Source organism: Schistocerca serialis, chromosome 9 (assembly GCF_023864345.2).
Source record: "Schistocerca serialis cubense isolate TAMUIC-IGC-003099 chromosome 9, iqSchSeri2.2, whole genome shotgun sequence".
Lineage (NCBI taxonomy): Eukaryota > Metazoa > Arthropoda > Insecta > Orthoptera > Acrididae > Schistocerca > Schistocerca serialis.
The window spans coordinates 182682888-182699222 of NC_064646.1; the positions used below are offsets into that span (position 1 = coordinate 182682888).

Here is a 16335-nt window from a genome sequence, read left to right on the forward strand (position 1 = left end):
GGTGAGTTTTCAGAAAGCATAGATGTATAAGCTAGGAAGGTCATTATTTTAAATTCTTGAAATATTTCCCTGCATGACACTCTGCAGGGAACCCCTTTCATTATGCAAACCTGAAGCAATCTTAGCACATAGCAACATTTACTTACCGTAATTTTTTATTCAAAACTTCTAGATGTTTATCCCATCTCAAGTGCTCATCCACCCACATACTTAGGAATTTTGTGTATGGAGCTTGTGCAATTACATAGTTCCCTAACTCAGCTTTTACTCTTCTTCTAGCTTCACTTTTAATATTACTGAAATTCGTCAATACTGTTTTATCCTTATTTATGACCAAAGCATTATCGCTAAGCCATTTTCCTGTCTTGTTTATTGTCCTAGAAACACTCTGATGCCGATTATCCTTTTATAAAAATGCTAGTGTCATCAGCGAACATCACTGTTTCTGCAACTGTCAGATGGTGGGGCAGATCATTTATGTACACCAGGGAACAACAGAGAACCCTGGGGCACTCCATAGCTAGTTTTTTTTTTTAATCTGAAAGATACTCTTGGCCTTCATGACATATTTTTACTTTGTGTTGTCTATCAGAGAGATAAGACTTGAACCATTTCAAGGGAAGTCCCCGGACCCCATAAAATTCTAGTTTCATAAGCAATAAGTCTGGATGATTAGATCAAATGCTTTAGATTAATCTAAGAATATCCCACAGCTTAATTTGTTCTTGTCCAACACATTTAGAACAATTTTCATGAATTGGAAGACTGCCATTTCTGTGGATCTGTTCTTTCTAAACCCATTTTGAGCATTAGTCAATATTTTATTTTTATTCAGGAAGTCAGCTAGCCTTTCATACATTACTCTTTCAATTACTTTAGAGAAACCTGACAATAATGACACTGGCCTATAATTATTTATGTCAGCTGTACTATCCTTTTTGTGAAGTGGTTTTATTATGGAGAGTTTTAGCTTTGATGGGAACACTCCTGTCCTGAAAGAAGTATTAATAATGTCAGTTAGGTGAGTATCTATACTGGTAGAACTATGTTTGATTACCTTGTCTGGAGTTCCATCAATACCACAAGGCATTTCATTTTTTAGTTTATTAATAGCATTTGTAACTTCACATTCTGTTTCTGGGTACAGAAACATTGTCTTTTCACAAGTAGGTACTTTTATGTTTTTGTTGTTTGAACTGCACAGACTTTTAATTAGGTTTGTTGCTAGCTTCACATAATGTTCATTGAATATATTGGCTACCTGCTGAGCATCTTCTATCACTTTACCTCCACTTCTAATTTTGAAATTATTGGTCTTGGTTTTACATTTTCCTACACTATTGTTTATAACCTTCCAAATCTATTTTGATTTATTGCTTCCCTTATTAATGTATGAATCACTGCTTAGCCTCTTTGCTGCCTGTAAAACTTTCCTATAGACCCTTCTATATTTCCTATAGTATGGTTTTATTGTTGTATTTATTTTAGCATGTTTGCTTATGTTTCTAAAGGTGGTTGCTGATTTTGTAATACCTTGTGTTACCCATGTTTGTCTTTTCACTGACTTTAATTCTTTTTAACGGGAACACTACATCATAGCAATATTTATAATCAGCGAGAAAACTATCTACATCATCAGTTTGTTCTATGCCCCACTGCACCCTTTTTAGCATACTATTAAATACCCTTATGTTGTTTGCATTAATCCTAATGGTATGTTCAGTTCCGGGTGTGCAAGTAATGCCACATCATCTATACTCCACATGGATGCTTAGAAAGCCAAAATCACTTCATCTGTCCATGAAACTGGTGAATTATCCCCTTGCTCTTCAGGCTGGTGAGTGCTGCTGTTAATGGCACTTGCAGCTTGGCTGTTTGAGGTAAATGTCAGTGGTAAAAATTGAGGACACCGATGAAACAACACAGTTCCTTGCAGGTTTATGGCTGGGTCATCTGCAGGGTGGCTTCAGCTTTCTCTGTCAAGGATAGTTAGCCTGACAACGTGATCCTTTGGCCCCAAAAATCAACTTGTGGTTGGCCAAAGATGTACTTGGTAGTGTTTAGAATGATGCCATGCCATTCCAATCCTCTGAACACTTCAGTAAGTTGCTTCTGATGTAGCTCCAGAGAGGAAGGGAAGACTAGAATGTCACTAAGATAAGCGAAGAAAAAGCTTAGCCCTTGTAGTGCGGAATCAATGACCCTTTCCTACATTTGCACTGCATTTCATAGGGCAAACGTCATGGGCTGACTCTCCAAAAGGCCAAAAGGAGTGACAATGGCTGTCTTTTGTATATCTTCTTCTGACATGGGAATCTCCATATATACTTTGCACAGTCTAAAACACTGAATACAGTTGAAACTTCCTGGCAGATTAAAACTGTGTGCCCGACCGAGACTCGAACTCGGGACCTTTGCCTTTCGCGGGCAAGTGCTCTACCAACTGAGCTACCGAAGCACGACTCACGCCCGGTACTCACAGCTTTACTTCTGCCAGTACCTCGTCTCCTACCTTCCAAACTTTACAGAAGCTCTCCTGCGAACCTTGCAGAACTAGCACTCCTGAAAGAAAGGATATTGCGGAGACATGGCTTAGCCACAGCCTGGGGGATGTTTCCAGAATGAGATTTTCACTCTGCAGCGGAGTGTGCGCTGATATGAAACTTCCTGGCAGATTAAAACTGTGTGCCCGACCGAGACTCGAACTCGGGACCTTTGCCTTCCGCGGGCAAGTGCTCTACCAACTGAGCTACCGAAGCACGACTCACGCCCGGTACTCACAGCTTTACTTCTGCCAGTACCTCGTCTCCTACCTTCCAAACTTTACAGAAGCTCTCCTGCGAACCTTGCAGAACTAGCACTCCTGAAAGAAAGGATATTGCGGAGACATGGCTTAGCCACAGCCTGGGGGATGTTTCCAGAATGAGATTTTCACTCTGCAGCGGAGTGTGCGCTGATATGAAACTTCCTGGCAGATTAAAACTGTGTGCCCGACCGAGACTCGAACTCGGGACCTTTGCCTTTCGCGGGCAAGTGCTCTACCAACTGAGCTACCGAAGCACGACTCACGCCCCGTACTCACAGCTTTACTTCTGCCAGTACCTCGTCTCCTACCTTCCAAACTTTACAGAAGCAGTTGTACCACAGTTGTACCACACAATGCATAATTGTAGGTCCGAAGTAATGGTATGGGGTAATGATTCGGGTCAGTTCGAGCATTTAGAGCCTGATCATCACTACAATGGCACCATGTTCCATTCCTTTTGGTTATCAAGTGTAGTGGTGACGACCACAGATTAATTTATGGTCATATCATGCCTTCTCAAATTAGTCAAATTCCAATTTCTCTATGGCAAATCAATGTAGTGCCAATCGTCAAGGTCAGCAGGAGACTTGTCGAACTTCTGTAATCTGTACGTGATGCATCGTATAAAGGGGATCTCCTTCAGTGCTCCTGGAGGTCTTGTAAATTCTGGGAGAGCCCCTGCAATAAGTCGATGTACTTGTTGCTAGCGTGTTGTATGAGATTAGCCATGTGCACTGCCGCATCTCGCCAAAAACCTGCAGCTGTTAATCCAGTGCATCAGAACACATGTTTAAGTCAGAACCAGAATCTGTGAGATATTCCTGCAAGGACATACAGTCACTGACGAAGGCTGAGATGATGCCTGGCCTACATCCAATTGCATTAGGATGTGAGCAGGGTATTGTACACTTCCTTTTCCAGTCCCAAAATCTCCTGTGATACCAGAAAATGGTGGGCTTGTCACTACCTGATGTTGAGGAAATGGTAGACGAGCGGTTTCTTGATTGCTTGTGATAATGACCCCTGTCGCTAGTGCGGCCATGCCACACAAATAATTCTTCCACCTTTTTGGTCAGCAAATCCACTCTGGCAACATGTAACCGGCCCATTACCAAGTGCAACGACAAACTGTTGCATGCAGCCACCAATGTCCTCACTGGTGGAGGCATTATAGCATCAAATATTTCGCTAAGTCTGCTAAAGTGTCTAATGGCATGCCGGTTTTTGTGAAACAATAATAGCTTTCACATGGGGTGGCAAGCAATTAATCCACTGCGTGCACAAAAGACTATCAGGCACGGTTCCCATATCCATGTTACTTCACAGGTGTTGCAAATATTGTTAGGGTCTTCTGTCGCCAATGTGTTCTTGGGTCGGAACTTGTCTGATGCATTCTTCCTATTAAGTGAACAGCCATCATATCAGTACCGTTTTTAACTTCCGTCGTAGGAGTGGTGATCACATCTTTGATTTCCGCTGCGTATTTCTGTTCCAGCTGGATCACTACGATTGCGAATAAGATTGCGTCCGCCATAATTCCGGCATGTTGGGGTCACCAAAGTCGAAGTCTGTGACCGTCCGAACAAATTATTGCAAGCGTACCGGTACCACTAGCGCCAATGTAGCACTTTACGCAACTACACAGGGCGTTAGTTAAAGATGAATACTAGGTTGAGGCGTTTTACATGAAAGTAGTACAGACTCCACAACTAGAAACTCAGAAGTTAAAACAAACTCCACAACAAATTAACAACCATTCTAAGAGCTCCCAAGTGTCATAAAATACAGCGCCTCTGGCGGCTTAGGTCGAAGCACTTTGACAGTGTTACAAAATTATGCGCGGAAACCACACATCTTGCACTGCATTGGAGTGTCACTTCTATCCATCACACTCTCAATATGCTGATTTGTATACAAAACCATAACAGACAAAATGTCGTCATCTGTAAAGTAGTTGCAGCATTCCAAATGCACTCTTGCTGCTTTCGCTGCACCTACAGGCCCAGGCAATTTTCAAATAATATTGTGGGGCCTGAAATGTACTCTCTGTGTTAGTGGAACCTAATTCCACTTTGTCTCTTTGTTCCTTCCAATACAGTAATGGTCGTTTTTCTCCGTCGTCATCTTCCTCTGTTTCTGAATATTCTAGCTGAACTTCGACTACGGTACGTCATTACAATCTGTATTCCCTTCATTTTCAAAATCTTCCTGAATTTCATTGTTATCCTCTTCGAACAACATCTTTTGGATTCCTTCAACATGATTTGAGTGGAGGAGGTTCTACAGCTTACTTAGCTTGCCATGATCAGGTAAGTCCTATATTAAATCACCAAATTCCTGTAAAATAACGGATTCAGGCGCAGTGTACTAGTTTGATACTCGATAGTCAAGCAGCCCTAACAGACGATTAAACGGTCCAAAAAGAAAATAAGTGCAGTTTCCTTTTTAAATTAACTTTGTACTACTAACTAAGTTAAGTTGACAACCATAGAAATGAAATGTTGAAACGAAACGCGAACAGGTGCAATATATAAAAGTCAGCGACTTAACACATCTCAACAACGAATACTGAAGTACACAACAATCAAAAGACGCAGGAGAAAGGAAGCTATTAGCGAGTGGTGCCAAGGTTGCCAATTGTTCATAAATAATTTACAGCAACTCTTTACGTGTATCAGTTTGAATGCCGCGACGATGGAAGATTAATAAAAGCAATTAGTAAGAAAGCAGCTATTTTGAAAAAAGCTGCTGCCTCCTCTGTTTTATTACATAGCTGAAAATGAATTAGCAAGACAGCTGCTATTTTGAGAAAAGTTGCTGCCTCTCCATTTTTATTATATAGCTGTTGTTTGTTTGCTTTTAGGGGCAAAATATTTTGATTAGAACGATATTTTATAAAAAAAAACATTTTGATCTGTAAATACTGAGTCCTATTATTATCAGTTATTATTGTCCATTATTACTTGTCATACAGCTTAATAAAAAGCTAGTACCTGCAACATAGCTAACATAACGTTTTAACTGCTGAATCTAGTTGCTGAGGTACCATAATTAGTAGTAAGAGTAGCTAACGAGATGTTTCTAATGGATATGCTACTCTTTAGTTAAGAACCTACTAACTGTTGAACAAGCTTGTAAAATGATCTGTCGAGTGAATACACTAGTTCTAACTAAGTACATCATGACCCATGTCGACCACCTGTCCTAATTTCCATATAGCTAGGTTCTCTTCCATGGAGGTAAGAATAGGTCTCTTCACTCTAGCGAACTAGTGGTCTACTGGGACAAGGGACAGTGACCGAAACCGGTTGATGCAATAATAATAAAAGAAAAGTTATAAAATAGTATCTGTTTGCATTTCAGTTCACTACGACAGTCCACAACACAGTTCAGATATGAACTTTGATGTAGTTTGTTAAAAAACAAAATACATGCTTATCACATGGGTTAAATGAGGTTAAATGTGTACACAAAGCGGCTTTCAGTGTATGCGAAAAATTGAAATTGTCAGATGACCAATCTATTTTGTTCTGTTGCACAAGTAGGCACCTGAAAACTTTGTCCTCTCTGACCGCACTATTTCACCCACTGCATGTAACAAATTGCGCAAATGAACCATTTTGACATTTATCAGCGATAATGTATCTACAATGGAACAGGTGGCACGCCTGTCAAATGTGGTCAAACTGAGCAGTATGGTTGTTTTCTGAGTATGGAGGAGAATGGAGGACGGTGCAAATAATGGTTCGTACGCAAACAGACCAAATGCTTTTGTTAACATTCTTAATATGTTGACTAGTTAGTGAAAATGTACGAGCGAAACCTAATTAATTTTAGTTTCCACATTTAATTTCTTTCGCTATGGAAATAATGGCTGTTTGCGTATTCACGAGTGGGCGTCAGTGCTTAGGATGCCATATTACTCAGAAAACAGTTAACAGCTTCAGCTAAATAACAAATTGATTTATCTCTGCACGATGCGGATTAATGATTAAGCCAAGTAGAAGTTGTGGTAGTTCCATACCAAATTCAAGGCCCCTCAGTTGTTGCCCCTGTCATCTGTGTTGACAAATCGTAACTGCGTTTGTTAGAATTGTTTAGTGTATGTTGCTTTCACACTTTTAATTGAAAGAAATTTTGGTCACATTGTGTTTTAAGTAAACATTGAGATAGTCAGCAGATATGGGTGTATTGGCACAGTCGGATTTGTTGTTACGTGTTGTGTAACAAAACACAGACTTGTTTAGCTGCATTTTGAGTTTCAAGCCTATGTATTCCAGGACTGAAATCGTATATCACATGCGTATAAGATGTTTGAATAGTTAAATTTTGATTTAGTTACGTGAGAAATTGTATTCTAGGAGATAGTGAATACAAAATAGTAGGCCTAGACAGAGATCAGGGCGTGTATTGCATACTTTTCAGTCTGAATGTATCTGACACATTACATGTGATGACCTGTAAAGAGACTTAGTAATATAGGAATAATGCCCACCATAAAACCTTTAAAGTCTAAAAATATCGGTGATTATGACAAAATTTCGACTAGTAAATCAAAGTGTGTGTTTTGTGTTTAGTAACATATGTGTAGCCAGTCGTTTATCTGTGAAAATTTCCCGAATAGTTGAATTAAGCCATTGTTTATGAAAAGAGAAAAAGAAATACCGTCAAGTTTCATTTTTGTCAGCAGTCTCAAAAATTTTAGAAAAACTAACTACACAATTGTCTTTGTAATCATCCGACTGCAAATAAAGTGCCAGAGCTACAGTTCAGATTTCTAAAGGGTTCGCATGTTGAAAAGGCTATCTTCAAATACAGTGAGAATATACGTAGTTCATCAAATTACTGGCTACTGACGTATTTTCTGTTATGTCACAGGCATTTGAATGCATAAATCACAACACTGTATCATTTAGAGCAAATTAAAATAGTATATTGTGACAGTAAATGCTGTAAAACCATTCAGATCATATATTTCTTACGGGAAATGACAGGTGTCAATAGGGAAGAGGTGTGTTAAGCCATCGGGCATCATCCAGCTGGGCTAACGAGATGTGGTGTTGCATCTGAGGGCCTGTACTTTTTCTTGTGCATAACAATTATATCTAAACTTTAACATTATCAGATGCCAAGTTTGTTTTGTTTGCAAAGAACACAAACGTTGCAATAAATACCAAATGAAGATCAGTTAGTGGAATTTTTGTGGACGTTAATAAGTGGTGTATTGCCAGTTCTTTGTCACTGACCTTTTTTAACACACACTATGAAGAAGTTTAGAAATTTTAAGAGGTTTCCTGCCAATATATGCCCTATTGATAAGCAGATAGAAGAAGTTGAAAATGTTAAAATCTTGGGATGACAGCCTGATAGTATATTCACCCAGAAGAGAATACCAAAGATGTACTGAAGTTCCTAAAAAAATCTTGTTACATTGTGTATGTTATGGGACATAGGTGGTATATAAATAATAATAAAAAAAAAAAAGCATACAGTGCTTGCTTTTATTCCACAATGTCATGTGGGATTATGTATTTCTTTGGGGTACCTTATGTTGTAAGACTTGAACATTCTGCAGAGGCCTATTTAGGGAACCAGTGATACTATTGCTTTCCAGTATAATTATTCCGTAATGGAATGTGTCATGAAAATCTTTTTAAAACCAACAGTTCAGTTCACAGAATCAACACTAGAAACAAGAATAATCTTCATAGATTTAAAGTCAGTAAACATTGGTTCAGAAAGGTGTCCATTATGCAGGAACACTTGTTTCCGTAACTTGCCAGCAGCCATAAAGAGTTAAACTACTGATAAAGTTAAATTTAAGAGGAGCCTAAAGGACCTATTGGTGGTAAATTCCTGCTCCATTGATAAATGTGTTACTGGAAGTCGTAGATGTGCATATGTTAATATCGGATGCTGTGGGTAGGCCTATTACATAGAATCTGACTTTCGTACAAATTCAGTACAATAATGCAATCATTGAAAATGAGTGTTGTAAAATGTTTCTATTTGATGGTGCGTGTTTTGACAGCCAAAGAATTATTTTATGCACCAGAATGTAATGGGACATATACATGATGAGTTGCAAGTTTGCTACTCCATTGTAAATGAAAGTGTGTTTAAGATTTTTTGACTCAGCTATTCGTGTCCATGAGGACCATTTCAATTGTGATCTGTGGAAGACGCATTAGCATATTTATGTTTTGTGTAGGTATTGTTTTCCAACATGTTCTCCATCCTGTGTGATCTCCTCTCTTTGGATCTTTTGGAATGAACAGTACATCTAGTGTGTAAGAACATTTTCATCTTGAAGTTGATTATTGTGTGGCCATTAACACGTGTGACCTGTCCTGAATGCAAATGTGGTGTTTTATTACTGATACACCCTAGTCGTGTTTGGTAATTTTTGGGGAGACACGTGGAGGGGATGGGATATGAAATATATAGCCAATGGAATCATAGCATCGCCATAAAACCTAGGTGAGTGAGAAATGTAGTTTAGAATCTGTGGAACGTTGCACATTAGAATGAAAATTGGAGGACTAGTACTAATTCTGAATGTTTACTGCAAGAGAATTGTGCAATATAGACCAGCTTAACAATTTCAGATTTATCTGTAAGTAAGGAGTAACAATAAGATACGTGTAATGGTTAGTTGAGGTGATCAAAGTGTCCAGTTGTTTAATGGTCCAAGGAATCCAGTTTTATGGGTGTAGTAAAAATAAAAGTTGAATGCCATATATAAGAACAAAATTGACAACATTATAGCATTCTGAGATAGTTGGGCAGGATTTTGGGGTACCTTTCTTTTCCACTTCCTCATACAGAATCATGACTCACTGTGCATTGTTGTTATCCTTTCTGTTAAATGTAAAAGGTCATTTTGTGACACTGACTAATTGGCATTACAGAAATTTCAGATTCACCCGTCTGCTTTGACCCATGACGTCATCAGTATGGCAGAAATGTCTACTACTAGCATGTACAGTGTGGAGACAATGACATTACTAAGTACACCTATCAGCAAACGCAAACAGAAATGTTTCACTCCAAAAATGAAATGAAACTAATGGAACAACCACAGAAAATTGGCAGTTCAGGGCGAGGACAAGCTGAATATGCAACACTAAGAAAACACTGCACCATCCTAAATCAAATAATATTTAAAAAAATTTAAATTACAACATTCCGTTAGACCAACAAAACCACAGGAATTGGTCATTTCCCTTGACCTGTGTAGCTCAACTGAAACTGTTGAAACCAACACCCACAACTCTGAAAAGTGGAACCAAAACCCCAACAGCTCATAAACACAAATACTCCACATTCACTACATGAACTAAAACACAGCTGACACACCATAAATATAAAACAGACAAAAAAATCAGTCACTATAGAATAAAACAAAAACAAAAATTACTTACCAACAGAAGCCTCTGGCAGCACCACCTAGGTCGATCGCTGCCCCCCCTCCCCCCACCCCTCACCTGAACTACTGAAACACCCACTCCTGCACTTCACTGTCGTCTCCATACCTAACAAAAAAGCTATAAAAGCAATTAGGCTTCTTTCCGCACAACAAACACCAAGCTAAACAGACCTAACAAAAACCACGAACACACAAACAAAACAAGAAAAACCATAGTAACTCACTTAAAACACTTCCACAGCCTTCGTTACCACAGCAACTACCTCAATTCAAAACTATGTTAGCATGATGGCAACCAATACTCAAATGAACCCAACACTACATGTTAATCTCAGCACAGCCACTGCGCAAGGGCACCACCAAATACAAGAAGGCATCTATAGACACAACCAACTCAAAAACTTCACTCCCTAGTGATGTCACAAACCACAACACTGTTATGTCACGGGTCAAAGCAGAGGGATGGAATCAGATGCTCCAGTTGACCCTCATCAGTTGAAGTTATACTTCTATGAGCACTTTTTAGTAGATACACAATTTTAACACATTTGTAAGTTATGCTGCACAATCATCAAGTACGCTACTTATTTGTGAGACTCCCTGTAAACACAAAACATTATTTTTAGACTTTTACAGTTGTGACTTACTGTCTGCAAATTTGTTTTCTTTATGTAATTTTGATTTAAAATGTTTGTTATGATTGATTTTGATGTTTTGGGATGTTTTTCTGCTTCTTAGCTGTTCCTGGCTAGCTGCCCTGTTTGTTTCGGGCATTGATGAAATTTAACATTTCAGTGTGAAGCCTTGTTTCTTTCTCAGACTGTCATCTTAAAATCATTAATTTGTGAATTTTGACTTTGATCTGATCATCAACAAACTGTTTTTCATTTTTTTTAGTCTGTAAATATGTGACAAGCCAATTCTAATGATATGGAAAATATTGAGAGACAAGGTAAACTGTGTGCTCAAAAATATAATTCCATCTAAAAGAAACCAACTTTAAAAATGTAAGAGCTTGTCATTACAGACTGGTCGGTGGCTTCTCAGAATAGAACTACGAGAAAATTGTCGGTGAAAGTCTAAATCACCGCATACGTCATTGGTATACGTGTTTTGTGCAACAAAGTTGTCAGCACTAGCTGTTAGGTATGATGGGAAGGAGAGAGGTCAGCTGCAATGGCTACACTGCTCATGAGAGAGCTGTGGACAGACAGTGTTTCCTGAAGGAATATTGTCGCATTATCATGTCAGTATATCACTACCTCTGAATTTGTAACACATTCAGAAGAAATGGGAAATTGTTTTGACAAAGTTTATTAATTTAATTTAAGCTGTGCTATGGGGTCCCAAACTAACCATAATTTTGTAATTCATGAAATATTCAAAATAAATAAATTTTTGATAACACAGATTATTAATGTAAATTTTGAAAGTCAAACTGCTTTAGTTAACCTAGGCCTCATGCTAAGTTACAGATCAGTCTGTCACCAAAGCCAGGTTTTTTAACTTTAACATTTATTGGCTGTGCTAACTCACAACCAAACTATCGCATAGCAGCCTTATAATTCATGACATATTCGAAAAAGGTCAAATACTTATGCTGTCAAAGATTACAAATTTCATTGCTGCAAGTGAAATCAGCAGCAATTTAATGTGTGTTATTGGGTTCCAACCTATCACAACCTCATAATTTGTGACATATTCGGAGGGAAAAAAATATTTATGCCAAGAATGAAGAAGACTGGTTTCTATTTTGGCACTAGAAAATAATTTTCTTACCTCTCACTGGTTACTTGAAAGTATCATCCGATTGATTGCGTGAAACTAACATGAGCAATAGAGACATTACTGTGTCGGCTGCTGTCCCTAGCCAAAGCAGAAGTTTCTATGTTAAAATTAGAAGAAGAAATATATTTACCCATGTCCCTCCCAAAAGACAATGCATGCAAGCAAGCAAAGCATTGTGGCACCTGAAGCTATTGTCTCATAGCATAGTGAGGATGTAGCATGGCACGTCGTATGTGTGCAAAGATAGAGAACAGATGCCTTCAGACCAATTATGTTCCCAATTACAGTGTGGTACTCCATACTTAATTCATATATATAATTTCCTCTGCAATTGGCACATTCCTGTGGTGCTACTAAAGTTTTTTTATTTGCAGGTCACGGTAGCCAGTAGGATGGATACTTAAAGTCCATTAAAACGCGTATAAGTAATGTTTATGTAATCACTATAGTTGGTGGTGCTGTTTGTAACTTAGTGCTTTCAGTTGGTTCCTAGTTGAGGCCATGGTGACAGATTCCTAGCTTTGGGCTCAAAGGACTGACTGCTGTTATTTATAAGCCTGTTTGTGACAATAGAGAGATTGGGCATACTACACATTTGTGATAAATATCTGCTTTCAAACTTTGCAATAGTGTCATGTAGAATAGAACCATGGACCTTGCTGTTGGTGGCGAGGCTTGCATGCCTCAGCGATACAATTAGCCGTACCATAGGTGCAACTACAACGGAGGGGTATCTGTTGAGAGGCCAGACAAACATGTGGTTCCTGAAGAGGGGCAGCAGCATTTTCAGTAGTTGCAGGGGCAACAGTCTGGATGATCGACTGATCTGGCCTTGTAACTTAAACCAAAACGGCCTTGCTGTGCTGGTATTGTGAACGGCTGAAAGCAAGGGAAACTAAAGCTGTAATTTTTCCAGAGGGCATGCAGCTTTACTGTATGGTTAAATGATGATGGCGTCATCTTAGGTAAAATATTCTATTGGTAAAATAGTCCCCTATTTGGATCTCCTGGTGGGGACTACTCGGGAGGACGTTGTTATCAGGAGAAACAAAACTGACATTCTGCAGATCGGAGCATGGAATGTCAGATCCCTTAATCGGGCAGGTAGGTTAGAAAATTTAAAATGTGAAAGGGATAGATCAAAGTTATAGTGGGAATTAATGAAATTTGTTGGCAGTAGTGCTTCTGCCTAGGTGAATAAGGGCTATAAATACAAAATCAAATAATGGTAATGCAGGAGTAGTTTTAATAATGAATAAAAAAATAGGAATGCTGATAAGCTACTACGAACAGCATGGTGAACACATTATTGTAGCCTAGCCAAGGTAGACACGAAGCCCGCACCCATCACAGTCATACAAGTTTGTATGCCAACTAGCTTCGCACATGAAGAGATTGAAGAAATGTATGATGCGATCAAAGAAGTTATTCAGATAGTTAAGGGAGACGAAAATTTAATAGTCATGAGGGACTGGAATTTGATTGTAGGAAAAGGAAGAGTAGGAAAAGTAGTAGTTGAATATGGACTAGGGGTTAAAAATGAAAGAGGAAGCCTCCTGGTAGAATTTTGCACAGAGTGTAACTTAATCATAGCTAACACTTGGTTTAAGAATTGTGAAAGAAGGTTGTATATGTGGAAGAGGCCTGGAGAAACTGGAAGGCTTAAGACTGATTTATATAATGGTAAGACAGAGACTTAGGAACCAGGTTTTAAATTGTAAGACATATCCAGGGGCAGATGTGGACTCTGACCACAATTTATTGGTTATGAACTGAAACTTCAATAAGGTAGGAATTTAAGGAGATGGGCCTGGGTAAACTGAAAGAACCAGAGGTTGTAGAGAGTGTCAGAGAGAGCATTAGGGAATCGTTAAAAAGAACAGAGGAAAGAATTACAGTAGAAGGGGAACGGGTAGCTTTGAGAGATGGAATAGCAAAGGCAGCAGAGGATCAATAAGGTAAAAAGATGAAGGCTAATAGGAATTCTTGGGTAACAGAAGAGCTATTGAATTTAATTGATGAAAGAAGAAAATATAAAAAATGCAGTAAATAAAGCAGGCGAAAAGGAAGACAAACGACTAAAAAATGAGATTGATGGGAAGTGCAATATGGCTAAGCAGGGATGGCTAGAGGACAAATGTAAGGATGTGGAGGCATGTATCAGTTGGGGTAAGATAGTTACTGCCTACAGGAAAATTAGAGAGACCTTTGGAGAAAAGAGAGCCACCTGTATGAATATCGATCTCAGATGGAAAACCAGTCCTAAACAAAGAAGGGAAAGGAGAAAGGCAGGAGGAGTATATAGAGGATCTATACTAGTTTCATTTATTTGAGGGCAATATTATGGAAACGGAAGACGAAATGGGAGATGTGATAGTGCATGAAGAATTTGACAGAGCACTGAAAGACGTAAGTCGGTACAAGGCCCCGGGTGTGGACAACATTCCATTAGAACTATTGGTAGTCTTAGGAGAGCCAGCGATGACAAAACTCTTCCCTCTGGTGAGCAAGATGTTGAGACAGGAAAAATACCTTTGCACTTCAAGAAGATTGTAATAATTCCAATCCCAAAGACAACAGGTGTTGATAGGTGTGAAAATTACCAAACTATCATTTTAATAAGTCATGATGGCAAAAATAGTAACACAAATTCTTTACAAACGAGTGGAAAGACAGATAGAAGCTGACCTCTGGGAGGATCAGTTTGGATACCGTAAAAATGTTGGAACACACAAGGCCATACTGACCCTACGACTTACCTTAGATGATAGTTTAAGGAAAGGCAAACCTACGTTTCTAGCATTTGTAGGCTTAGAAAAAGTATTTGACACTGTTGACTGGAATACTCTTTCAAATTCTGAAGGTGGCAGGTGTAAAATACATAGAGCAAAAGGCTGTTTACAATTTGTACAGAAACAATATGGCAGTTGAAAAGAGTGAAGGGGCACAAAAGGGAAGTAATAGTGGGGAAGGGAGTGAGACAAGGTTGTAGCCTATCCCCGATGTTATTCAATCTATGTACTGAGCAAGTAGTAAAGGAAATAAAAGAAAAATTTGGAGTGTGATTAAAATCCATGGAGAAGATATAAAAACTTTGAGGTTTGCCGATGACATTGTAATGCTGTCAGACAGCAAATCACCTGGAAGAGCAGCTGAACAGAATGGACAATGTCTTGAAAGGAGGATAGAAGATGAACATCAACAAAAGCAAAGTGAAGATAATGGAATGTAGTCCAATTAAATCATGTGGTGCTGAGGGAATTAGATTAGGAAATGAGACAAGTAAGGTAGTAGATGAGTTTTGTTATTTGGGAAGAAAAATTACTGATTATGGTTGAATTAGAGAGGGTATATAAAATGTAGACTGGCTATGGGAAGGAAAGTATTTCTGAAGAAGAGAAATTTGTTAACATCTAGTATAGATTTAAGTGTAAATTTTTTTCTGAAAGTATTTGTATGGATTGTAGCCATGTATGGAAGTGAAACATGGACGATAAACTGTGTAGACAAGAAGAGAATAGAAGCTTTTGAAATGTGATGCTACAGAAGAATATTAAGAATTAGATGGGTAGATCACATAACTAATGAGGAGGCACTGAATAGAATTGGGGAGAAGAGGAATTTGTGGCACAACTGGACTTGCAGAAGGAATTAGTTGGTAGGACACATTCTGAGGCATCAAGGGATCACCAATTTAGTACTGGAGGGAAGTGTATGTGGTTTTTGTGGTTATGTGAGAGCGTATACTTAAATTCGAGAGAGAGGTAGCTGTGAGTTTTGCAGCTTCTCTGTGCTGTTTTGCCTGCCGGTAAGTGGTTCTTTTCTCATTTTGTTTGTTCCCAAATTCAGTTATTTGTTCAAGTAATATCCTTGTAACATTAAGAACAGATAAGATCATAGACCCCCCCCATGGACCTTGCCGTTGGTGGGGAGGCTTGCGTGCCTCAGCGATACAGATAGCCGTACTGTAGGTACAACCACAACAGAGGGGTATCTGTTGAGAGGCCAGACAAACGTGTGGTTCCTGAAGAGGGGCAGCAGCCTTTTCAGTAGTTGCAAGGGCAACAGTCTGGATGATTGACTGATCTGGCCTTGTAACAATAACCAAAACGGCCTTGCTGTGCTGGTACTGCGAACGGCTGAAAGCAAGGGGAAACTACGGCTGTAATTTTTCCCGAGGGCATGCAGCTTTACTGTATGATTAAATGATGATGGCGTCCTCTTGGGTAAAATATTCCGGAGGTAAAATAGTCCCCCATTCGGATCTCCGGGCGGGGACTACTCAAGAGGATGTCGTTATCAGGAGAAAGAA

General features: G+C 38.9%; 1 protein-coding gene and 1 non-coding gene across 2 annotated transcripts in view; one reads left to right on the forward strand and one right to left on the reverse strand.

Annotated features, from left to right (window-relative positions):
* Positions 1-2685: 2685 nt before the first annotated feature.
* On the reverse strand, positions 2686-2760 carry Trnap-cgg (transfer RNA proline (anticodon CGG)). Its single transcript has one exon. It is a non-coding gene; the product is annotated as a tRNA-Pro (tRNA).
* A 3744-nt stretch (positions 2761-6504) lies between these two features.
* The window catches only part of LOC126419162 (LIM domain kinase 1), a 173613-nt gene continuing 163782 nt past the window's right edge, over positions 6505-16335 (forward strand). The window contains exon 1 of the mRNA XM_050086287.1: positions 6505-6550. Within this exon, the coding sequence (XP_049942244.1) occupies positions 6529-6550 (22 nt within the window). The 5' untranslated portion in view covers positions 6505-6528. The remainder of the gene's footprint in view (positions 6551-16335) is intronic.